At 36.1% G+C, this 26,536-nt stretch overlaps 1 protein-coding gene across 6 annotated transcripts in view; it reads left to right on the forward strand.

Moving 5' to 3' along the window:
- The window catches only part of rock2a (rho-associated, coiled-coil containing protein kinase 2a), a 56,223-nt gene that overhangs the window by 28,598 nt on the left and 1,089 nt on the right, over positions 1-26,536 (forward strand). The window contains exons 1-32 of one of the 6 annotated variants that reach the window (XM_059566010.1): positions 1,693-1,785; positions 8,435-8,516; positions 10,294-10,394; positions 11,183-11,320; positions 12,157-12,417; positions 13,111-13,255; positions 13,346-13,484; positions 13,596-13,687; positions 14,633-14,792; positions 14,934-14,991; positions 15,190-15,201; positions 15,291-15,419; positions 15,499-15,726; positions 16,310-16,556; positions 16,640-16,746; positions 17,004-17,163; positions 17,429-17,589; positions 18,194-18,378; positions 18,519-18,588; positions 18,664-18,767; positions 18,992-19,178; positions 19,293-19,386; positions 19,636-19,730; positions 19,842-20,033; positions 20,109-20,277; positions 20,624-20,694; positions 21,961-22,049; positions 22,199-22,277; positions 22,424-22,682; positions 22,917-23,130; positions 24,440-24,706; positions 26,246-26,466. In XM_059566010.1, the coding sequence (XP_059421993.1) occupies positions 1,783-1,785; positions 8,435-8,516; positions 10,294-10,394; positions 11,183-11,320; positions 12,157-12,417; positions 13,111-13,255; positions 13,346-13,484; positions 13,596-13,687; positions 14,633-14,792; positions 14,934-14,991; positions 15,190-15,201; positions 15,291-15,419; positions 15,499-15,726; positions 16,310-16,556; positions 16,640-16,746; positions 17,004-17,163; positions 17,429-17,589; positions 18,194-18,378; positions 18,519-18,588; positions 18,664-18,767; positions 18,992-19,178; positions 19,293-19,386; positions 19,636-19,730; positions 19,842-20,033; positions 20,109-20,277; positions 20,624-20,694; positions 21,961-22,049; positions 22,199-22,277; positions 22,424-22,682; positions 22,917-23,130; positions 24,440-24,706; positions 26,246-26,312 (4,365 nt within the window). In that variant the 5' untranslated portion in view covers positions 1,693-1,782 and the 3' untranslated portion in view covers positions 26,313-26,466. Of the gene's footprint in view, positions 1-1,692; positions 1,786-8,434; positions 8,517-10,293; positions 10,395-11,182; positions 11,321-12,156; positions 12,418-13,110; positions 13,256-13,345; positions 13,485-13,595; positions 13,688-14,632; positions 14,793-14,933; positions 14,992-15,189; positions 15,202-15,290; positions 15,420-15,498; positions 15,727-16,309; positions 16,557-16,639; positions 16,747-17,003; positions 17,164-17,428; positions 17,590-18,193; positions 18,379-18,518; positions 18,589-18,663; positions 18,768-18,991; positions 19,179-19,292; positions 19,387-19,635; positions 19,731-19,841; positions 20,034-20,108; positions 20,278-20,623; positions 20,695-21,960; positions 22,050-22,198; positions 22,278-22,423; positions 22,683-22,916; positions 23,131-24,439; positions 24,707-26,245; positions 26,467-26,536 lie in introns of those variants that run through there. The other 5 variants (XR_009437507.1, XM_059566008.1, XM_059566009.1 and 2 more) reach the window with 5 other exon arrangements.

Here is a 26,536-nt window from a genome sequence, read left to right on the forward strand (position 1 = left end):
GAGCAGCATTGTACATTTATTTTCAGCATGTCTCCTTGCCATCATAAAAGTTTATTACATAATATAAACATTGATGTTATATCAGCCATCTGCCACCCTTCTCTAGATACTGGCATCAGCATCAGTTCAGTTGAAGTGTTTGGCTTCCTAAACAGCTCTTAACTAAATGCATCAGGCTGCATGATGGTGAGAAGTTACTACAGAATATAGTTTAGTATGCAAAAGCAAAGGATTTCTCGTTTCTACTGTAAACGGTGTGCAATGAACTTACCACCTTGGCACATTGCACGTTGCGACATCACTCACTGTGTTAGATGAACTCTAATCTTTTCAATAATATTTAACTTCTGTATTGCAGTTTCCTTCATATTTCATTTAATGTTTAATTTAGCCACATATTTTTGCAAAACTCTGCTCTCATTGTTCAGACTTCAGATTATTTTATTACACACTGAGTGATGCTTATTTAAAATTTCCAAATATCGGTCCTCTAATTAGCATGCTGTATCAGTGTACATCTAAATGCTACACACAGAGGTACTAATAAACTGAGAGTTTGTCAATAACATGAGGTTGAAAGTGTGAGAATAAGGGGTGTTAGAGCCATAGGATGTCTGCAGGTTTAACTGAAGTGTGAATAATCATTTGTCATTATTGGAGTTAGAGGTTGTGTGTGTGTAGGTGGGTGTGACTCACCATTTGTGTGTGTGCGAGAGGTAATGTTAAAGTGCCAAGATGCAGTATTTTTAACTCCCACTCATGTTCCAGTGTTTTAATTTGCTTTTTGCATTAACATGAATTTCATGCATGTTTCATAACAACGTTGTGGTTTTTTTCTTCATTAATGTGTGAGTCTGTAACTCAAAATCATATGTGGTCATAGTCTCATAGTGAGTGTGTCATTGGTCACTTATAGATATTTTTTTGTTTGTTTGCTTTGTCATTTTGACTGTAGTATGTTTTTTGTAAATTAGCAGTTTTTGTAACCCGTTTTCTCAATGTAATGTGAAAATCATAGAGGACTTCATGTTGTGAGTCAAACACTTCTTTCATGGAAGAAAAACAGTTTTCACATCTGTTTGAATGACACAAAAAAGGGTTTCTTCCACCATTTGCTGGGTAACTTGAATACTTTGATTAGACCCTCAGGCACACTTAATATCATAAATAAATAATTGTATAGGCATTTAAACTTTATTTCTTTTTATTTGGCAGATGTTCCATTGACCTAATCAGAATTATTTAAGTCTTTAAAGATATTGTATTCACAACATACAATGCTTTTAATATTTTTTATTTTATTTATTTTTTTCCTGGCCTGTAGAGGCTGAAGGCCAAGGCTAACCTTTTGCACATCAACAGAGGTTTGATCAGCTCTTTAAGAACCTTCTGTTAAAGGTTAAGTGTTAATACTTGTCTCAGGTTAATGTGCAAAATGGCATATATTTAGTGGTGCAAAAATTACACTCTTTCAAATTAAACTTTTAAGCAAATCACAGGCAAAAGTTAATACTCTGCATCTGTTGGGTTGAAAATCGAGCAACGATTTTAAATCCAGTGTGGTTGTCCTTTGTGGGTGTTTGTACAGGTGGGTTACATGTGTGTTCTTTTTTTTTTGGGTGTGTTTTGGTATGTTCTGTTTCATGTCTCTGATGGCTGTATAGGAGAGGGGGCCACTGGAAGAAATGATGTCATCTCTAAGCTGCACTATGACACTACAGCGGTGTCACTGGAGCCTCTGCTGGCAGGTGTCATTTCCTGCCGAAGTGTGCTTTGAGATAGATGGTGTGTTTTTCCTTAAATAGAAGTTTTATATTTGAAGTGCTCTGTTCTGGGAAATGTGCTGTTGATAATGGTAAAATTTATCGGGCTGGGCACACACAAGAGTTAAATCAAACGTCAGCTCTAGTCCCATGATGCTGTGTAGTGTTTCCTACAGAGTTCAGTAGTATAGTTACATATTTAATATGTCAAAGCAGTTAAGTTAACAGGTTTAACAGATTTTGAGTCTTTTGGACTGATTCATTTAAAGAATTGACTCTTGTAATCTCAAAACTAATATCTGTATGCAACTTTTTTTTTTTAACAAATAGAATATTGGTCCCACTTTATATTGGATTATTTTAACTACTATGGACTTGCATTAAAAACGTTGTTAGGTTAAAAAAAATACTTGGGTCCATTCAAGTTGGATTGCAAATTACTTTTGATGCTAGTGAGGAGGGGTACGGTCAAGGTTAGGAAGAGGTCTTGTGTTCTGGTTAAGTGGTAGGGGTGCAGGTTCAGCAGTGTAGTTTTGGATGTAATAACAGAAATTATAGATTTAATTACATGCAGATGTTTGTATGTAATAAGTACAATGTAAAACCATGTTTGTGAACAGTAAGTGCAAATTAGGCCATCCTTAACCCTCTGGAGTCTAAGGGTATTTTTGGGGCCTGGAGAAGTTTTGTCATGCCCTGACATTTGTGCTTTTTTCAGTTTCTTATAAATATCTAAATGGGTAAAGTCTAATCTCACTGTAATCAGCACAAACTGGGCTGTAATAATATGTGAAATGCATGTATGTACATGATTGTGTTTTTGAGAAAAAAAATATTATGCGTGGTTAGTGAAAAACTAAAAATGTTAAAACACTTGAATAAGGCAAAAAAACACATAAAGAACAATGGTTCCCGGGATTTTTGAGAACTGGAGCTTGTAGCCTACAATTTTTCTTTCTAAATTATATATCTTGTTTACTCACTCACAGAAAACAATATATTGATTTAAATTTTTGTTGGTAAAAGTCATATGCGAGTAGGCGTCAACTACCATGAATATCATTGTAATTTACACCTGAGAAGACAAAGGCCCGCATAATGAGCTGCATAATGATCCATTCAGTCATCTGTGCCACTGAGAGGAAGGAGTTACAAGAAAGAATGTGAGAACAAAATAAATCTATATAATTTTATGTTTGTAGTTTATTAAGAATATATTTAATTATCCCACAACATAATTTAATATACACTTGGGGGAGAATAAACTAAACAGTTTATTAGAAACAATCAAAGCTGACTTTCAAACAAATTGTTTGGCATCCTTACTCCAGTCACACAATCCTTCAGAAATCCTTTTAACAATCTCATTTTCTACAAAAAAAAAAACATTTATTGTTATTATTATTATCATCATTATTATTAATGTTGAAAAGAGCTGAGAATATTTTTCTGGGTTTTTAGGGGGAATAAATTGAAAGAAAAGCATTGTTTTTACATTTGTTACAGTTATCTATTTGTTACATTTATATTATTTACATCAAGCTTTTGAATGGTATAGTATTGTATATTGTTATTGAAACTTCATAATGTTTCACTTGATTACTATACATTTAGTCAGGAATTATAGTTTGGAAAAAGTATTTGGAAAAAGTCTAACTAGTAAAATAATTACACGTTATGTGAAAACTAGTACAAGTATATAAATAAATAAAAAGAGACTTACTCATGTTTATGATCTCTGCTGAATAAAGTGCTTCATTCTTTTTTTTTCTGAGGAAATCCATTTCTCAAATCCTCAACCACATCACATCTTTTTGGGGTGATTTATGTCTTATTCCTCTCATCGCGAAGCAAACAGTAAAATAAAAACTTGAAGAACAGACTGGCTTCTTTTTCTTCTGTTATGGGCGTATTCAAGCCGCGCGCTTCAGTTTGAATCTGAATAGCGCGTTCGGCGCGGGGGCGTGGTCACATTAGATATAATGAAGGGAGACGTGAAAAACAGACATCGCGTTGTTTTCATATGGATTACTTTATCACAGAATATCTGTTTTCTGCAGCACTTGTTTAGTTTAAAAATAGACATGTCAAGCTTTCTATAGATATCTCTCTCATGTATTTTCGTTGAGTATTCACGGAGTTACAGTTCATTTAAATGACGTGTTTGTAAAAGAAGATCAGCGCAGACAAAGGCTGCAGAAGAGCGCACCTTGTTTGTTCTCTTTATTTTATAAGTGCACAAAGTTTTGTTGTTATTATGTCTGTATCCAAAAAAAAGTAGACCCTTTACAGATTCGATTGATGTATTGCTCTTATCTGTACGATTAAAACTGAAAGTGTAATTTAAGTTCTTTTCGGGGTTATCAGGAGAAAATGACTCAAAAATATTCTTGTTTGCCGTAGGGCAGTCACTTTTTTTTTTTCGATATTCGAATATGCATTCGAACATGACGTGAAATATCCGTAATCGAACTATAAAAAAAATATCTGGTTTTTAAAATGCCGTGTGTAGCGCATTTTTTACAGTCTATGATTAGACCGTTTGTTTTTTTCTTTTAATCTTTGCCATATTATCCAGTAGAGGGCACTCTAGACGTATTGTAGCGTAGGCCCATGACCAAATCAAGCGAATAAGAGCTAATAGCCAGGCACGTCTGTGCGCTCCGAACGTGTGTTCTCCACCCAGAGGACATTGTAAATAAAAAGAGAACCGCACATCTAGATCAAGTTGATAGACTGGTATTTCTTGCAAACAATATTAAGAAATGAATTAGGCTAGGCTATATGCCTTACTCCTGCTGCTGTTTAAGTTGTCACGTTATTGTTTGTGCCTGTTCTGAATCTTTTTTTATTTTCTTTTTTCATTTAGCCTAACGTTGTGGGATATGCATAGTGGCACTTCATATAAATTGATATTCTAAGTTGATAACCTGCTGTTTCAAACATTAAGTAAAAAAAAAAAAGAATAATCCAGATAGTCCTGTTTATGACTCACTGTTAAACATTTGTGATTGAATCTACATTAGGGGCCGTACACATATCGCGTCTTTTGCGCGCTCATGTTCGTTATTTCCAATGTAGGCGCGCGGTATGCGTGCTCATAATGGAAGTGAGGCGCACGCGGTGCAACGCGCTCATTTTTTCCAGGCGCGTCCGCACCGCATCAAGTTAAAAACATATGCATATTTGAATATCGAATAAAAAGTGACAGCCCTAACTGCAAGCAATTTTCAGTGCTGCAAATCCATTTATCCTTTGCTGAAATTTCCGCGTCTTCATTGCGAGAGCAGGTCATGGTTGCTTAGCAACAGCAGACGCCTCAGGAGTGCAACTGCCTGAGCACTTTGGAGAAGGAGAAAGCGACACGCCTAGCGTTTTCCACGCGTTTTTAGTTTGGTTGGTTTGTTGTGGGCACGTAGATATTAGGATATATTCGAATACATTGCATGATATTTGATATCCGTTCGAATTTGATTTTTCTCAAAAGTGACAGCCCTAGTTTGCCGTAACCCGACCGACCCTGTCGATTTAGGACCGACTCAATTTTATTTATTTTTTTGCTTTTAGTCTGACCGATTTGCCAATTGTAAATTTGCGTTAAGACCGACCAATTTTTTTTTACTCTTCAAACAACTAATACAAAAGCAATAAAATACTATTAATTATATATATAAGTATTGTAAATATATAAATTGCCTAGGCCTACATACAAATGAAGGCTATCTTTTTTAATTTAAAAAAACCCTGTGACGTCATCTATGTTTACACGGAGGTCACAGTATGGCCTGTGCGTTCACTTCGTCTCCGCTCATTCATTGTCAGAGTCAACGGTTCGCGCTTGGTAATGATGGCTGCGGCTGCAGTAAACAAAATGTTTGCGTCACTGTTTAAAGTCATACGGATTCGGGCACCATAATACATCTAAAAAATTCATTAAAACAGCTCGACACCACTTTAACTTGGCACGAAGTTCTAGAAAAACTAGTGCCCAGATCTTTTCCCATCCCTTCTCCCGTCTAGTCTAAAACCGTGACCGTGTCGACTGTCACATTGTTCGAAAATCTATTGCACGAATCAAGCACGAATCAACCAACACAAGTTTTGAAAATGAAAATAGGAAATTGATTTTAACAACCTTCTCTCGGAGCGTGTCCAGTTTTTTTTTTTTTTTTTGAACAGGTGTCACACAACAACTGCAGCTTCGGACAAACACGCATAACAGCGAATAATACTTCTGCACAATGTTTCTCTTTTATCAACAGAAATGTGAATTCTGCCGGTATTCAGTCTCGTACAGTTTCGGGCTTGAATCGCTTAGGGCTGTTGAATTAGCTGAAAAACTAAATTCGAATTTTTTACTTAAATATGATCAAAATTCTAATTGTATTTGAATTTAAAATGCATAATTTCAGTTGGGGTGAAGAAAAGCTTTTTGCTTCTCTTCTGAGGCCTCAAAATTACTGCATGTTTATTCAAAGCATTAGAATAGAATGACTGTGAAAAAAACAACATATTTAAAATAATGTTTATGAACCAATTATTATTAAGTTGCTTAAAGAACTATAAACAAAACAGCATCATTTATGCATGCATTGTTAAATAAATAAAAAGGGCGCAAAACAAGTCATACCAGATACATTTTTTCATTTAAAAACATGAGATGCAGTGGGATGGGGAAAAAAACCCAACATAAAGTCTCGAGATATTTTTTGAAAATTAAATTAATACATTAATTTTACATGTCTTTCTAAACATGCGGCTCTCTTGTGCGAGACGCGAGTCCAACGGTGTCCCTCTAGAAAATGCGCGAAATATGCGTTCTGTGTAAACGGCTTGGATTCAGTTTTGATGTAAACAAGATCTTCTCCACATTGATGTTCTCTCTTTTTTTTTAAGTGGCTTCAACTGGATAGGCTAACATAACCTTATAATGCAATGTCACATACATCGTCATCGCATCTCGTGCGCCACTGATAAAGATCAAGTATACTTCGGACGGTGCGCTTACATGAGGTGAAAAATGAGACAACAGATCCTGCGTGTCAAGCTCGTCCCCCTTTGCAAGTTGTGTAGACCAGGCATGTGTGCGCGGCGAGATGGAATGGAACACGTACCGGGGCTCATAAGGCAGCTTCCTTAATGCACACCTAAAATTCAAATGCGCATTCGAATGTGGATTTTTATTTTAAATTCGACGAATATTCGAAAAAAGATTTTTTTTGACATCCCAAGAAAATCGCCTATGCGATTTTTTTGTTGTTGTTGTTGAAATTTAATCGTAAACACAGCCATGTTGAAACCTGCAGTAAATGTTTTGCATTATGGCAGTCCACTCTGCTTATTGTTTTTCGAAAATGTTGCACTCCTGTTTGTCATTGTGCACGTAACTTCACGCCAATAAATCATCAGAAATATTGGTGTTTACCAATATATTGAATCTTTACATTCCTCCTGCCTGTTGTCCGTGGATTTACCTATATTTGGTGTTATTTGCCGTATAAAACTTTAGACATGCAAAATCGATTTTACAATCAATTCAATTAACACTTGTCACTCAAATCAAACAGGATTTTTTTTCACAAAAGTGACAACCCAAGAAAGCAAAGTAAACGTTCTCTCATTTAGCGGTGGATGCAAGTAAAACAGTACCCCATTTTTTTCTCACCTGAAATTCATGCAATAAAAATGTTTTTGACAAAGATTTAAATTTGTTTGTGGTCTATATAGCCTGCATCAAAATGAGGTTTGCAATGATGCGCCCGAAGGCACGGGTTGAAGACCCAGTCAGTGACGTCACGATATGCTAATTTGTTTAAATTCATACCGACGTCATCACCATCACAAAAATTTACTTTTTTTTTTACATTGAAACTTGAAAAAAAATATAGACCGACCTACCGACCCTTTTTAAAAAAAAAAAAATTACTGTTACTGCAAACCAAAATATTTTTAAGGATGGCCTAATTTGTCAGATAAGCCTCTGAGAAGTGGATGTTCTTTTATTATCTACTGACTGTAAAGCCTTGCTGACTTATCAATCTTATTTTCTTCAGGCTGGAAGTTCTGCCTAGCCATTAAACTTCCTGTCCTTGAAATATGCCTGTAGATCATTTCATTCTCATTCTCAGGGTTTAAGTAAAATGGATATCGCTTAACATTAGTTTTTTTCCCCCAGACAAATAAACAATTTTTTTTTTTGCCTACAACTATTTACATAAAATGCTTCTAATTTTATGTACAGCTTCTGATTCTCTGACATTTTTCTGTTGTGTGGAGTGGAAGTGACAAGTTTATATGTATGCATCCACAGCACATGTGGTTTTATATTATTAAAACATGTTTAGAATTAAGGACAAATATGAATTAAGAGCAATTCTTCTATACTGGCCTTACGCAGCAGTTCATTTGATCAGAAATTGGCTAAAAAAAAGTTGAAATCTATAAGGAAGGTACAAACAGGTTTTAACAAAGGTTGACATTGATGAGAGGTATTGTAAAAATGAACGGAATTAGAAATGACCAAAAAAAAAAAAAAACAGTAGATCATTTGCTTCACAAATTTTCCAAGGTTGTGTTAGGAAAACACAGACATGTTCACTTTGAATAAATGCTGTGTGCAAGGAGATCGTTTTTTTAATGCATTACTCAAAGTGTTTGTCTTTGTGTTTCAGGATTCCATGAATGCCCTGGTTTTAGATTTGGACTTTCCGGCCTTGCGTAAAAATAAGAACATCGAGACCTTCTTGAACAGATGTGAGTATCTGCTTTTAAGAGGCCGTGTTTTTGTCTGATTGTTGTTCTGTGTTATTCTGCGGTTTAAGGAAATACTTAATGGTGGCATCAAGTTTTACAATGAGGCTGCTTCCTGCTACAACATCAACATCATTTATTTGAGTTGAATTGTTTTGAGTGGCTCTTCCTAATTTGGGCCCCTCACTTTACAACACTGAAGCTCATCACGTAAATAATGACCTGTCAACACAGACTGTGAAAACTGCATTTTTGTGTGTGTTTGGTATGAAGAAATGGCTTGGAGTTGATGTCATGGAGGATTTTAATGCACTTCCTGTGCAGTTCTTTGCAGGACACTTGTGGTTTTCATTTTTGTGTCTCGCAGTTTTACTGTACAGCTCTAGATGTGCACATTCTCATAAGCTAAAGAAGTTTTGGTCTGGTTAATATTAGAGACCGTATGTGAATACCAGGTGCTGTATTATTGGCTCTGTGATGGACTGGTCATCCAGTCCTCCTGCCTGTGGCCCAGTACCTTTGGACAGGCTTCAGCATCCTCATGTCAGGCCGTTGGGAAAGCAGTTTGGAGAATGGTTGGAAGGATGCTTACATGTATTATATTTTTCAGCACAGTTAATCTAATTTGACATTTGTTCACAAAAGTATTGTATTAATATTTCTGCAAGTTATCACTGATGTTTAAGTTCAGTAGCCAGTACCATGTCTGTGGGAATGCATCTTTGTACTGTGTTCTATTCATGCGCTATTAAACTTTTGACTAATCACATTCTGTCCCGATTTTGTTCCCGCTTCTGCCTGTTGTCATGGAGACCAGTAGGGCTGTATGGACATTATAATGTTTGGTTTGGAAGAGAGTGTGACTCAACAGTCCTCTCATCCACCAGACTGTGTGAACGCTCTGCACTGGCCTTTGATCATTGTCATTTCTGATGCTGATTTCACACTTAATGTGCTCAATGATTTGATGAATAACTACTGAACTTTACAGTATATACAGAAGATTTGTTTTTGGAGGGGGGTAGGGTTATGAGAAAAATGACTACGGATCTTTGAATCTTTTTTGCAGGTCAATTATAATTCATGTGTGTGTTTGAAATATATATATATATATATATATATATATATATATGTTTGAAATATATATATATATAATATATATATATATATATATATATATATATATATAGAGAGAGAGAGAGAGATGTGTGTGTATAGATATATATATTGTAATGTTTCAACAAATGCTCAAAAATATTTAAAAACACTTCAATAAATTGGCCAATAGACCTTAGTCAGGTTAGACGTCATATTGAATTTAATGCAAATTAAAATGAGGCAGAGAGGGATGGATTTAATGTCTTTACAATGGCTTGCACATAAAGGTCCTAAATAATGTAATTTATCCAGCTCACAACTTTCAAAATGAAGTCTGTTTTATGGAGTCTTGACATCAAAAAGTTTTTTTCTGAAAGACGTTTTGTCAACAGTACAATCAGCTGAATGCATGTACTTTCATTCCTCAGCCTCTTTTTCATTCCTGTCAAAAATTTACTATGGCACTACCCTGATTAAGGGGTATTATGGGTAAATACTGGCCCATAATACTATTATTTTCATATGATTATTATAATTTTTTAATATATTATTTATTATAATTATGTAAATTTTAAATTAGTCAGTCATAACTATTAAAAGACCTGACAGGTCACCTGAAAACTAAATCGGTCTGTTCATGACATGACCAAGGAAATGTGATTTTAATGTGTTGTGTGTACAGATGAGAAGGTTATGGGCCAATTAAGGGAGCTCCAGATGAAGCCAGATGATTTTGACCGAGTGAAGGTGATCGGTAGAGGAGCATTCGGAGAAGTCCAGCTGGTAGGGAAACACTGAGTTTTTAAAAGAATTTCAAGATGCATTTCTTTCTTTTGTGTCTGATGCTATATTGCTGTACCTATTTTGTTAGTTAAATTAGTGCAAAGGCAATATATTTGCACATATAAGATGCACATACATTGCTAAATAAATCTGCGGCATCAACATGTTTCTCAATGCATTACATTTTGAAAGCACTGTTAACTCCATTAAAATGAGATTAATTGCAATAATTCTGACGTATTAATAGCCACACTTTAAGTAATGTGTAATCTGTATGGATGGGTTAAGTTTGTGCACATTCATCCAAATGCTGCAAGCAGTTCTGTGTGGTCCCTGTTGAATGGGACCTCATGTAATTGTGTATTTACATGTCAGATATGAAAAAGAAAGCATGTGTAGTTTTGTATTGTGTCATGACTCTGGGTGTGTGTTTGGGATAGTCAGGGGAGAGATGCAGTGGGATATGTCTGGACAAGCTTGCAGACACAAACAACATGATTACCCAGTATTCTCCTCTGTCAGTTGTCTGACAGGGGCTGTGTGGGTGTGTTATGCCTAAAGCACAACATCAGTGGGTGCTTTAAAATGTGGCTTGTCCGTGTCGAAGGCAAAACAGCCTCTCACAGAGTATTTATTAGTTTTATTTTGAAATCATTTTGGGAGTGAGGTACAAGGCCTGTTAGAAATTGAATAATGTAGATTGTTAGTAATGCATTAGTGAACGTCTCGCTAGTTTTCTCGTGGAAGGTGTGTGATGTAGTTTATGATCTGGTTGTGTGTTTGTGTAGGTTAGGCATAAGGCCTCTCAGAAGGTGTATGCAATGAAGGTGCTCAGCAAGTTTGAAATGATCAAACGTTCAGATTCTGCCTTCTTTTGGGAGGAACGTGACATCATGGCATTTGCTGACAGCCCGTGGGTCGTGCAGGTAAGATCCACTGACATCTTTTTTTGGAGCCAAAAACTTGTCCTCTCTCATCTGCAACAATCCTTTTTCACACACAAATATTCACTATGGTTTGATCCATGAATTTAAGGAATATGATGTTTCCAAGTGTTAAATATCACATGACTATCCAATATGCACACTGTCATTCAAAAGTTAGGGAACAGTAAGGTTTTTATGTAAAGCCGTTAATTTAATTCAGCAAGGATGCATTACGTTGATCAAAATAATACATTTTTAGAATACATTTTTTAACATTTACTGTATAATAACAAGAAATGTTTCTTGAGAGCCAAATCAGTATATTAGAATGATTTCTGAAGGATTGTGTGACACTCAAGAATGGAGTAATGGCTGCTGAACGTTCAGCTTTGCCATCACAGGAATAATTTACATTTTAAATTATATTAAAGTGAAAACGGTTATTTTAAAGTGTAATTATATTTCATAGATTTGCTGTTTTTACTGTATTTACTGTATCACAAAAGCGTCCTTGGTAAGCAGAAGAGGCTTCTTTAAGAAACATAAAAAAGTGAAATAAATAATTTACTGATTCCTATTATGATTATTACGATCATATTATATTTAATTTATTAGCTAGCTGCTCTAGTTAAAATTAAAGTAAAATTATTTTTAATTTTTATTTTTGTATAAAGTGTTATATTAACTGAACTATATATATATATATATATATATATATATATATATATATATATTAGAGTATCTCTAGTTTGATTACAAAACAAACAATAAATTAATGAATTAATAATAGTAATTCTCTTTCTCGTTTCTCAATTCTTTTATCATCTTTTCCTCAGCTGTGCTGTGCGTTCCAGGATGACCGTTCTCTCTACATGGTAATGGAATATATGCCAGGAGGAGATCTTGTCAATCTCACCAGTACATACGACGTTCCAGAGAAGTGGGCAAAGTTTTACACTGCTGAGGTTGTGTTGGCTCTGGACGCCATTCACTCAATGGGCTTTATTCACCGAGACGTCAAACCGGACAACATGCTGCTGGACCGCTACGGACACCTTAAACTTGCTGACTTTGGGACATGCATGAAAATGGATGGGGTAAGAGGATAACCAGTTATCACAATGCTAAATTTCAGTAGTTCACAGACTGTCATCAAAATCTCAGGCTCGCTCTGGTCCGCTTTTGACCAGGTGCTTTCACCTTAGATGCAGGGATTTTTAGGTTACCTTGAACACATGCTAGTTCTTGTCTAAACTAAAAAAAGCAAAGAAAAACTTCCTCTCATTCCTTTATGTCTGGGTGAGGAAGACCTCAGATGGGTTCAGAGGTCTTAGGGTCATACTGAGGCTAAGAAGCTGTTATATTTTAAAAATGCTGAGTTTATGTTGAATAAAGATTAAATGTAATTCACGACAGGGACAAGGTTATTGATTTATTTAATTTTTTTGCCCCACAATTTGCATATCTGGGGCATTTTTGTCACTTTTATTGCCAGTTATTTCCCCCAAGCCCTGGTTAATTTCTGACCCTGCCATTTAGTGCCACAGTCCAGCCACAAAAACTAGACTGGACATACTGCTTAGTGATATTATAGTGCCATCTAGAGTAGAGAAGTGGAACTACACACTGAGAAAAATGTTTGAATTAGTGCCAGTACACTTCCGTTTGTGTGTGATTTAATGTAATGTGATAGTACTTTTGTAAATTGTATATGGTGCAGTGTTGATTCTCTAGACCTAGATCAACAAAGATCCTATCAGTTGTCTTATTGATTGATTGGTTGATGATAGACAGGGATGGTTCATTGTGACACTGCGGTCGGAACCCCTGATTACATCTCGCCGGAGGTTCTCAGGTCTCAGGGAGGGGACGGATACTACGGACGCGAGTGTGACTGGTGGTCTGTGGGAGTATTTATCTACGAGATGCTGGTTGGTGAGTCAGAAATGTGAATCTGTGCGTTTGCCTACATTGTGCATTTTGTGGTATTGATTTATTCAATGAGATAAATGTTTGTGTGTCTAGGTGATACACCGTTTTACGCCGATTCTCTGGTGGGGACCTACAGTAAGATTATGGACCATAAGAACTCTCTTAACTTTCCTGATGACATTGAGATCTCTCAAGAAGCCAAAAACATCATCTGTGCCTTCCTAACAGAGAGGTGAGCTTTTACATGCACAGATAGATGTACATGTATTTCCAGATTGATGGTCAACTGCCAGGGTTCACGCCTGTTTGACGAAATGTTTTTGCGGATGTTTGCATTTGGTAGGGAGGTTCGCCTGGGTCGAAATGGCATAGAAGAAATTAAAAGACATCCTTTCTTTAAAAATGAACAGTGGACCTTCAGCACCATTAGAGAGAGTGAGTAAATGTCCATTATACTTGCATATGTTTTACATACAGAAAACATTTTTTTTTTTTTTTAATAAAAATGTTTATGGAATTTGTCATATCACTGAAAAAAAAATCAATAAAGAGAATGAATGTGTTTCTCACACACTTTCTTGCCTTTATGGAACATTGCCCTTGTGGAAAAAAGTGCACAACTGAACAAATATTCTTGCATGTAATATCATAAAGGATGATAAAATAATGCATTAAATGTTATTAAATACATTTTGTTCACTTTTTTTTTTAAGAAGTGCACTAAAGTTCTTTTTAAAATAAACCTTTTTAATAATCTTTTGCACACCATTTTGACATACTGAAGCACATGTAAATATATAGAATAGAAATATTTATATTTATTCAATAGAAATATTATTTTAGCCGATTGCATTTAGTTTCAACTAACATGAAATTAAGTGTCCAAAAACATTACATTTAGTTAGTTTGGATGTTGTTTGAAAGTGTTATTTCTCTACCACTTTATTTTTCATTATTATTATTATTATTTTTAATATTAATTGAATTTTTTTTACAAGGGTATTGATATCATTCTTTGAATAAAGTGTTCTTTTTAAAAGATTTCTCTTTAGAAGCTATGAACTATTGCAGAAAATATTTTTAGTATCAGTATTTAGTATTAATATTAGTGCACACCTCAACGATTTATGTCCCATTAAAACAAACCTATTTAAACTGATATAAAACAAAATAAAAACAAAATGAAAAAGTTCTAAAACTATAATAACTGTGCTCAATACACATTCGTATTCCAGTGTTACCCAACTAAAGACAAAGCAAGACTGAGGTAGAAGTGTACATTTATGAGCATTATTATTATTATTATCTCTACTCTCAGTGTTTGTTTACATCAGCTGTCATAAACGCACAGTGACCCTTTTTTGTCCATTCTCTTTCCAGCTGCAGCACCTGTGGTTCCAGAGCTGAGCAGTGACATAGACACAAGTAATTTCGATGAGATAGAGGAAGATAAAGGAGAAGTAGAGACCTTTCCCATATCCAAAGCCTTTGTTGGCAATCAGCTGCCATTTGTGGGGTTCACCTACTTTAAAGAAGACCAGTAAGACCAGATTTTTTTTTTTTTTTTCACTTTTACACAATAAACCATTTCTTGGTCCAGCATTGGATCTGTACTTTGTTGTCCTGATGCAAAACCAGTTGATAACTACCGTCACAGATTACCTGATGCGTTTTTGTGTAGGTTGTTGAATGCTGTTAACAGTTCAGCAATGAAAGATCACCCAGCATCCAAGACAGAGGTATGACACAGATACACTCCCACCTTCGTCAGTTAATACATTTATTTTAACTGTGTTATGCTCTGTAGAGACTGGATTAACATCATAAAGTAGTCCCTGGTGATTAGAGACTTAATATGAGACTTGGACTTAAAATGGTTAGTGCTTCTTGCAGAATTGTTTCTAACATTTAATTTTTTCTATTTTTATTGCCCACAGGACAATTTAGCAGTAAGTATTCACTTTCTGTCTGCTTAATCTATATAGGTCTTGTTAGGTAATTCATACAGTTACAGTAAATTGCTTTATTTTCCACTCAGCTCCAGAAGAAACTTCACTCTGTAGAAGAGCAGCTCAACAATGAAATGCAGGTCAAAGATGAGCTGGAGCAAAAATACAGAAGCAACTGTAGCCGCCTAGAGAAGATCACCAAAGAGCTTGATGAAGAAGTGAGTGGATGTTTCATCTCTGAGTTCTCAGCAATTTGTGTGCAGGAATATGCAGTTATCTTACCACATGTGTTTATAGATAAATAGCAGAAAAGGATTGGAGATGACTCTGAGACAGTTGGAGAGAGAGAAAGCTCTCCTACAGCACAAGAACGTAGAGAGTCACCGCAGGGCAGAGAGTGAGGCGGACCGCAAACGCTGCCTGGAGAATGAAGTGAACAGTCTGAAGGATCAGCTGGATGAAATGAAGAAGAAAAACCAGAACTCGCACATCTCCAATGAGAAGAACATCCACCTGCAGAAACAGGTTTGTGGTTTAAAGGGAAAAAAATATATATATTGATTCAATAATTATATATATAATTGTTCAAACAAGTTTTCTTTTTTGTAAGAAGTTAATGCTTTCATTCAGCAAGGATGCATTAAATTGATCAAAAGCGCCTGTAATGATAAATTATAATGTGATATAAAAAATATGTAAAAAAAACAAAATTGTTTTGAACTTTGTTCACATAGAATCCTGAAAAAACTTGTGATGATGTGACACTGAAGACTGGAATAATGGAAAGTGAAAAAAGCCAAGGAATAACTTACATTGTAAAATACACAAGACAGTTATTTAAATAGAGGTTAGAGGTTTAGAAATTAAACATTTGTGTGTATATATTTAATACTTGTGACATTTTGTTGCATAGTCTTAAGTTAGATGCTTAATACAGCATCGGTTAAAAGCATCATTCAGTTACTTAAAAGTAGAGTTCCCAGAATTTCAGTCTTCCTGGAGCAACACGTGGCTGTGTGCTTTTCTCATGTGTGATCAAGTAACGGAGTGATCCTAGAAACATAGCGTCATGTCCTCATTATAAACTCCCTCTTTCTCTCTCTGACAGCTGGATGAGGCAAATGCGTTACTGCGGGCAGAAACTGATGCTGCTGCGCGGCTGCGTAAAACTCAAACCGAGAGTTCAAAACAGCTGCAGCAGCTGGAGGCTCACGTGAGAGAACTGCAGGACAAATGCTGCATGCTAGAGAACAGCAAACTCACCCTAGAGAGGGACAACATCAGCCTGCAGGCCGCGCTGGACACAGAGAAACGAGAGCAAACCCAGGGCTCTGAGACCATTTCTGATCTACAGGGTAAGTGCATATCCTCTGTTTTGAATGTGTGTATTCATTTCACACTCAACCATATTCATCCATATTCCACCTCTTGTCCGCAGCACGCATCTCTGGTTTGGAGGAGGAAGTGAAACAGGTGAGACAGGCACTATCTAAAGCTGAGACGGAGAAGAGACAACTTCAGGAGAAGTTTACAGATCTGGAAAAGGTAAACAAGTCGTTTTCATTTCCTCCTTCCTAGTTGAGACAGTTGTGATATCATTAAAGGCTACAGATTCAGTCATCATTAATGCCTTCCCCGCACAATGTTGATCATTCCCAGCATTCCCTGCTGAAATAATGTTGTACACAAATGGCTATTAGAAAGTTACAGACTTGATTTACTGGGGTTTACTCTCTGTTAATTGCATTTTACGTCCAACTGCTCTTCTAATGTCCCTCCCCGTCATTTTATGCCCCCATTAGGAGAAGAGCAATAACCAGATTGACATGACCTATAAGCTGAAGATGTTGCAGCAGGGGTTGGAGCAGGAGGAGGCGGCACACAAGGCCACAAAAGCTCGACTTGCCGACAAGAACAAAATCCGCGAGTCCATTGAAGGAGCAAAATCTGAAGCTGTGAAGGGTATTTAAAGAGATGAAAGATCCATTGAAATTAACATTGTTTGATATGTTTTTCCATATTTCCTATTGAAACAGGAAGCCTGACAGTTCAGTTTACTTTGAAATGTGCAGTGGAGAATATAGTGCTTTTGATTTAGAGTTGGTGGTTTAGTCAAGAGCTACATTGAAGGAGATTTGATTGAGGAATTGCTGGAATTGTTTTCTAAAACATTTAACAAAGATTTTATGGCTGGTTAACATGTCTGTCTGTGTGTGTGTTCCCCAAGAGCTGGAACAGAAGCTGCAGGAGGAGCGTTCCTCTAAACTGCGTGTGGAGAACAGGGTGTTAGAACTGGAGAAGAAGAACTCCATGCTTGACTGCGACTATAAACAGTCACTACAGAAACTAGAGGAACTGCGACGACACAAGGAGAGACTCACAGAAGAGGTGTGTGGAGGATATAAATGTTTTCTGCAACAACTGCAGATGGCCAGTAAACTGATCAAATTTAATAGCTGTAAATGTCTCTTACTGGACATGAAACTGTATTTTGCATTTATTTATTTATTTACACTTCTGTTAAAAAAATTCATTGGGGTCATTTTTTAAATACTTTCATGTTTTCCACAAAAAATATGATGCAGAATATGTGTTTTCAATAGAAAAAGAAAACGGTTACATTTAAATTGTAATAATATTTCCCTATTTTACTGTTATTTTAGTCAAATTTATGCAGCCTCTGTGAGAATAAAGTGACTTCTTTCAAAACCATTAAAAACCTTGCTAGTTCACAAACTTTTAAATAACATTGTATCCATTTATTTTGAACTATTATTATTTAAATATACCCGTTCCTTTGTATTATAATGGAAAGTAGTTTTTACTTGTTTATTTTTGACATGCAGAGTCGGTCATTTCACTTGAAGCATGTTTATCATATATAACAAAAACTTGTTGTTTTTTCCATCGCAATAAATGTTGTTGCAAAAAATGTCATTAGATTCTCCTGCTCTCTCTCTCTCTCTCTCTCTCTCTCTCTCTCTCTCTCTAGGTGAAGAATCAGAGTCTGAAGATCGAGCAAGAGGTTCAGAAACGCACTTTGACTCAGAATGACCTGAAGGTTCAGAACCAGCAGCTTAGCACTCTGCAAACATCAGAGAAACAGCTCAAACAGGAGATAAACCACCTGTTGGAAATCAAACGTAGCCTGGAAAAACAAAATATGGAACTGCGCAAGTATGCAACACATGCATAAGATTTTAATATTTATTACCTTTCTCACAAACACACAACTTAAGTTTGTGATTGAGAACCTCTTCTGTTTTTGCAAAAACATTGAAATGATACATATATATGATACTTTTCTGTGATCCTAGGGAGCGTCAGGATTCTGATGGGCAGATGAAGGAGCTGCAGGATCAGTTGGAGGCAGAGCAGTATTTCTCTGTAAGAAGTCTAAACACTCTTTCCCTCTACAAACACTCAAAGGTCTAACATGACTGTGTGTTTGTGTGTGTGTAGACGCTGTACAAGACACAGGTGCGGGAGCTGAAGGAAGAGTGTGAGGAGAAAAATAAACTCTATAAAGACATGCAACAGAACCTGCAGGAGCTTCAGGAGGAAAGGTACGATATTCATTCAATAACAAACAAAAACAAAACATAGCCTAGTGTGCAAAAGGTGTTCAGTTTCATTATTAAAACTTAAATGACAGGATTTAAACAATTTTTATTACAATATGTCATACCATACCGTTTTTTTTTTTGTTTTTTTAAATTTACGTTGCAAGTTGAAAGTATGTATTGTGTACATGTTGGCTTAAATTCAGTACATTGTATCTTTTTCTTAGGGATTCTCTTGCGGCTCAGTTGGAGATCACACTAACGAAAGCTGATTCGGAGCAGCTGGCGCGCTCCATTGCAGAAGAGCAGTATTCTGACCTGGAGAAGGAGAAGATCATGAAGGAGCTGGAGATCAAAGAGATGATGGCCAGACACAGACAGGAGCTCGCTGAAAAAGACACCACCATCACCTCAGTGAGTTACACCACACTTCAGCTATTAGCCGCTGTAACAGAAATCACTTTTAGATTTGCAGCAGTCTTGAGGACTTTGGATGGTGTTGGGTTTAATTGTCCCATCCTTCCACAGTTAGAGGAAGCTAATCGCACATTGACGAACGATGTGGCAAACCTGGCCAATGAGAAGGAAGAACTCAACAACAAGCTAAAGGAAACACAGGACTGTAAGTTACCCAGATCTTACAATGATAGTGGCTAAATATGTCAACCATTATATTGTTATATTATATGATATACTTTTTACTTCATTTGATCATTTTAAAATAAAGATATTTGTAAATATTTTAAAATTAGTTTTTGCTTAAATGTTTTAGATTTGTACACTCAGGTTTCCAGCCGAATGACAGGTTTTACAGGGGCTGAATCTGGCTTTTTGTGTCTCTGTGATGACTGAGAGAATTTTTAATTTTCAGACCTGCAGAATCTGAAGAATGAAGAGGAGTCCATCACTCAAGTGAAACTTGCCCTTGAGAAACAGCTTCAGTCAGAGAGAACTCTCAAAACACAGGTGCACCATAATGTTGTCCTTGTAGCAGATGTGAATGCAATTGAGCTTGTTGATTTGTATTTACTGCCTCAGTTACTACTTTTTCTAAATTGTATTGACTTTTTACTCTAGGCAGTGAACAAGCTGGCAGAGATCATGAACAGAAAGGAGGTCAGAGGTGGTGGAAGTCGCCGTGGAAATGATACAGACGTGAGGAGGAAGGAGAAAGAAAACAGGAAGTTGCAACTGGAGCTGCGTTCTGAGAAGGAGAAGCTCAACAGCACTATCATCAAATACCAGAGAGAAATCAACGACATGCAAGCGGTATGTCTGAAGAATGCCACACTGCTTGACATATAGCCAGAGTGCTTGTTTCTTACTCTTGTTTATTTCCTGCAGCAACTGGCAGACGAGTCTCAGGTGCGTATCGAGCTGCAGATGGCTCTGGACAGTAAAGACAGTGATATTGAGCAGCTGCGCGGCCTGTTGAACTCTCTTAATATCCAGTCGCTCGACTCTGCCAGTATGAGCAGCGGCCCGGACATGGACACTGACGAGTCACCATCAGGTACAATGAAGTCATTTTCCAAACTTCTTTTAATTATGTTTTCCTTTTTCATAACTTTTCTTTTTAATTCACTTACCTTGTGTTTTTTTTTCACATCGTTCCAAGTCACACTTCTTTCTTTCTGCTTAGTTTTGGTCTGGTTTTCAGTTCAACTTTTGATCTTTCACCCTTCACCTCATTGCAGAGCCTGATCCTACAGGTGATCTGCATGGCGTTCAGTGCATGACCTTTTGACGTCATAAGACTTGCGTTGACCTTATGCTTTCTCTTGACAGGCTTTTCTCTGATGTAGTTTTATAAAACTGCTCCGTTTTATTATACATGTCTTTCTCTGTGTGTTGTACAGAGACAAGACTGGAGGGTTGGCTTTCTTTACCAGTGAGAAACAACACCAAACGCTTCGGGTGGGAAAGGAAGGTATGTTTTGTATGTTTGAAACAAGTAGTTTGCTAAAGATCTTATGATGCTATGCTGTTAAAAAAAGTGCAATAGTATTAACATCAACATGACATTAAAATGGACTAGTCACTTAAGTAATCAGTGAATCATTAAAATAAAAAAGTCAGTAAGACAATAAAAAAAGAGTAAGAGCTTTTTGCTAATATCTTTATTTAATTTAGATCGATTTTAAATTAATTTATGGCATCATATACTGTATATGACATCATGGTGGATTAGTGATTATTTAGGCTAAATTAATGTGTATAGTTTTATCTTGAATCAAAACGATTAAAAATAATTTTTTGTAATGTAAATAAATCTGAAATAAAATATTAATACTCAATGAAATTAGAAATGTTGCCTTTGCAAGTAACTGAAAAAGAATTTCAATTGAAGTATTAAAATTACTGAAACAAAAATTTAAATAAAAATAATTCAAAGCTATATATATATATATATATATATATATATATATATAAAATACAAAGGTTGCAAGCACATAAAATTACTACAACTATAATTACAATGAAATTAAAAAATAAAAGATTTCAAAATATAAAAAAAATATATATCAATAGTACTAAAATTACACTGTGTTGTTCTAGTGAGTGAATAAAATACGTAACTATTTAATAAACCTGTCCTATTTGAATTATGAATTCATCCAACCACATGACAAATACTAATTACCTGGACTAAACCTAAAACTAGGCCTACACAATTATTCAAATTTCCAATCGGGATTATGGATGCCACAATTACGTAATCATTCAAAGTCCACGTATGTTATTTTGTACGCTTAAGATACGTTTTTTTCTTTCTACATGTCATCTTAAGAATTTTTTCATTGAAAATTTTTATTTTTATTTATTTTTTTATTAAAAGACACCAATCCGATGTATATTTGACATTTGAGGCTTAAAACTGTAGAAAAGCACTAAAGGTTTTTCAGTTAGAGTGTTTTCAGCTTGTTTATTTTAATATAAAAAATATGGCATGCAGTTGCATCAAAAAATGGTATAAACATAATTCAATGTAAATTGTGATAATCGTAATTAATAATCGCAATTAACAAATTCGAGGGAATAATCGACAGTTATGATTTTTGTCATAATCGTTCAGCCCTACCTAAACCTCAAGTGACTTTGCAAACAGGAGCTAAAGCACTAGAGTTGTAGTGCTAGACACTGATACCCTTGCTTTAGAAATTAGAAAGTCTTTTGTTTCTTTTCTCTCCTCTAGTATGTTGTGGTAAGCAGCAAGAAGATTCTTTTCTACAACAGTGAGCAGGACAAAGAGCATTCCAATCCTTACATGGTTTTGGACATAGAGTGAGTACTTTAACTCTTTAAATCCATTTGATTACACGAATAAATTTTGTCCCAGTGTAAAGGAAAAATTGCCCTTTATCTTTTTGACTGACTTAAGTAATTTCTGTCATCTTGTCATTATCTTACTTTCTCTGGTATTTCCTTGACAGTAAACTTTTCCATGTGCGTTCGGTAACCCAGACAGATGTCTATCGCGCTGACGCCAAAGAGATCCCCAGAATATTCCAGGTATATTGGTACCACAGATAACACAGGCAGGGTATCAGGGAACTTAAAACCTGTAAAAGTTTATAAAATCATATTTGAATCCTAAGAATAATGGCTGTAATCTAAGGACTCTTTCTCATCCGGTGACTTTTCATTACTTCCCCAAGATCTTGTACGCTAATGAGGGTGAGAGCAAGAAAGAGCAAGAACTGGAACCTCTTCCTGGAGACAAGTCCAGCTACATTTGCCATAAGGGTCATGAGTTCATTCCCACCCTGTACCACTTCCCCACTAACTGTGAAGCCTGTACCAAGCCCCTGTGGAACATGTTCAAACCACCTCCAGCTCTCGAATGCAGACGATGCCACATCAAGTGCCACAAAGACCACATGGACAAGAAAGAGGAAGTCATCGCTCCCTGCAGAGGTGAGAAGGGACTCTCTTCTTTACTACCTTAATGAGTTAGAAAAAGAAAAGGTTCACTTGCTCCAGGAAAACCCTAGGATATATTTAGAAATATTTTTTTTCAGTTGTAAAGTATTTATTCAAGTAAGATTTACTTTTAGAGAGAGCAAAATACTATGAAATTGTTTGTGTGTGTGTGTATATATTTACTTTTTGTTCTCCTCCTCCGCTCTTCTTTTCTGCATCTATCTCTAGTGAACTACGACGTGTCTACGGCTAAAAATCTGCTGCTGTTAGCATCTTCTCAGGAGGACCAGCAGAAATGGCTTAGTCGGCTCATGAAGAAGATCCCTAAAAAACCTCCAGCACCAGAAGCCCCTCACCGCTCCTCTCCCAGAGTTCCTGTTAAACTACCAAGCAGTCAATCCATGAGGAGACCCAGCCGACAAATACCCTCCAGCAAACCCAGGTGAGCACTAAGCCTTGACATGCCTTCTTTAATGCAAAATTCAGTTAATCATATGGCTGTGTCCAGTTTTATCTTGTGTTTTCATGAGTTTACGCTGTGCTAGTTCAAATACATTGCCCAGGTTGTTGACTCATCAGAGTCAGTCTCTAGAGAGGATTACATAAAGGCCTGGTTTTCATTCACAGATCCTTTCAGACCAGTTTATTCAAAAATGAAAGCTGTCATCATTTACTCATTCTCAAGTTGTTCCTGTATGACTCACAATAAGTTTAGCAGAATGCCCAAACTGCTGTTTTACATACAATACAAAAAAGAAAATCTGTAGTATGTTTAAAAATGGAAAAAAGGCTCTTTTGAAGTGGTTTTGCAACTACACGTATACACATGAATCTGCTTTTTTCTTTCTCTCTTCTTTTTTTATTCACCACAGTGAATAGTCCGCTACATCTTAAATTGTGTATTATATGGAAGCCCATTTCCAACCCTGAATAAAAAAAATAAAAAAAGGTATTAGCGAGTTTTTACTTCACAATTCTGACGCTTTTTTTTTTTTTTTAATTCCGATTTTTTTCTTATTACAATTCTGACTTACAAATTCTGATATAAACTCGCAATTACGAGGATGAAGTCCATTTCTGAGGGGAAAAATAGACTATGTTCTCAGAATGTCGAGTTTATATCTCGTGTTTATATGCATGTTATAAAGTCAGAACTGAAACGCAATTTTGAGGATTTTTTTGTTTTATTATTCAGTGGCAGAAACGGCCTTCCATATTATTATCATTTTGCTGTCAAGGTGACAATTTTTGGTTGACTGAAAAAAAAATCTGTAGAATTTAATTTGAAACAATTTTCAGAAAATGTTATAAATTTCACAAATTTCACAAGAAATCTCACATTTTTGCAAAGAAACAAGTAACATATTGAGTTTTATAAAGTAAAAAGACTGAAATATTTTTTTCTGGAAAACATTACTTTAGTTGTCTTTGCTCAGTTTACTATTTCAAATAATAATTTGCAGGTTCTTGGTCACGGTCTTTCATTTTTATAGAAAAAAATGCATCTTGTTTTACATTGTAAAATATCTTTTATGGTGCATGGAATAAATAGTCATATGGGTTTGGAACAACATTAGAGTGAGTGAATGATGACAATTTACTGTTTTTCATTTTTGTGTGAACTGTCTCTTTACCATCTTGTTCTGTAATGTTTGATTCTAAGATGGCTGTTCATATAAATCAATGCAGAAGCGCTAGAAACGTGTTTAACACCGGTTACACACTAGAGTGCTACTCTATATGATACACAGGTCTGTGCACAACGTAAAGGAACCAACAGCATGTCCGGAGAAATCTGGCTTCATCTACCACAAGGGCCATGAGTTTATTCCTTTATTCTACCACTTTCCTGCCAACTGTGAGGCCTGTACCAAACCCCTGTGGAACATGTTCAAACCTCCTCTGGCTTTGGAGTGCCAGAGATGCCAGATCAAATGCCACAAAGAGCACATGGACAAGAAAGAGGAAAGTCTCAGACCCTGTGCTCCAGACCCGTTCAACCCCCAATTCAGCACGGGGTGAGAGGAGAACAAGGCCAACCTGGAAGTTTGGATGGAGGATGTTTAGCTTTAGCATGCTTCAGTAACATCATTCAAGAGCTTTCACAGTTTAAATCGCAGTGCTTAACTAGCAGAATAACACTTGACGGTCTTTGCTAATGGTTGCTAACTGGATATAAAGCTTAAACAGTGTTACACTGGGCTACCTTTTGTAACTTGGGATGCAAGATAACAGCTTGGGCATTAACGAAGCACGTTTTGTCTTTTGTATCTAACTCAGGTTTTTAATTGTGATTAGTAACAGTGAATTTAAAGGCTAAATACTAAAAGTATACAGTACATCAAATGACTCACAGAGAGGCCTGTCTTTAACTTGATTGCACATTTAGTACCAAACTCAAGATGCATACAGATGTACAGCCTTTAAAGCTTCAGCAGACATTAAGCGGTGGCCAGTCTTATTTTTAAGGTTCAGCTTAGTTATAGTAATTACCTCTTATGTGCCAAGTTGTAGCTTCACCTTAGCGAACTTCCTCCAGACCTTACCGAGACAGTCTGTAGTGAGGTTGGTGAAGGCTTGGCTCAATGCTTCATTCATTCTCCTCCACCTGCAGGTCTCTGGATTCTGAGCTTCCGGACTGGCACTGGGCTCTGGATGACGTGGATGATATAGATTATGACCATACGTTTAATTTCTGAGGAGCATGTGTAGGGTTCAAACAGGGTAACTACTTATATTGGAGCTCTGTTCCAAAACCACCTAACCCACCTGCTTTGACAGCATTAAGATTATTTGCTGTAATGTAATGCATAAGAAGGGGATCTTAACAGTCAGTCATTCTAGTAATTTGATATCATAAATGTTATCGAATGCTAAATGTAGAATAAATTAAGATATTTTTGATATACCCTCCCATAGACAGCAAGTGTCTTTACTCAATCAGGGTTACCCCGGCGCCATTTTGGAGAGGATCCACTGAACGTACACAATAAATGATAGGATACGCTGTTTACGGTTTACAAAAATATCCTTATTTGTGTTCCAAAGATGTGGTCTTATGGGTTTGGAACAACATGAGGGTAACTAATGACCGAATTTTCATTTTTGGGTGAACTGTCCCTTTAAAATAAAGGGTTACCATAAAATTATATTAAAGTGGTGTTAATTATAAACGTAAATGTAATTTATTATAAAAAATGATAAAAACCAGTTAAATCCAATTGAAAATGCTATTTTATCCATGATTTGTATATGTAGGCTATTGTATGTGGAAATATTTTTATGCTAACACTAAACTGCTCATAATGCTCCGGTTTTGGAACAGAGTCATGCAGTGCCTATTTTTTTGTGTGCAGTGGGTTTCGTTTGCTGTTGAAGCTAATTTAAGCATGTGAGTGTGTCCATAAGAAGTTTCTGTACCGGTTCTCATAAACACCCTCTGCCCTCCAATGCAAAGCTGATTTGTTTTTCCAATCTAATGAAGAAGAGGTTTGTTCAGAGAATTGGTATTTGAGCTGCTTGTGTTTCTTATTTGACCTTTGACCCTCTTGCCCTAGTCCCCCTCGACTGGACACTCCAAAGATGAGGCGAGAAGACTCCACCAACAGCCTTCTGAACAAATGAGTCCGTTTGATTACCATGTTTACAAACTGTTTATCAAGAAGACATTTCAGCTGTACTGTAAAAGGAAAAAACTGAAAGAGAACGTGCATCAAAACAGTATTTTTATTTTTTAGGTCTGTTTTGTTCCCTTTTGCAATAAAAGTTTGAGACCTGTTGTGTGTTTGCAGGTGTGTTAATCTGCTTCTCTTGAGCTTGATGGCACGCTGTGGTGATTTTTTTTTTAA

Source organism: Carassius carassius, chromosome 14 (assembly GCF_963082965.1).
Source record: "Carassius carassius chromosome 14, fCarCar2.1, whole genome shotgun sequence".
Taxonomy (NCBI): Eukaryota; Metazoa; Chordata; class Actinopteri; order Cypriniformes; family Cyprinidae; genus Carassius; species Carassius carassius.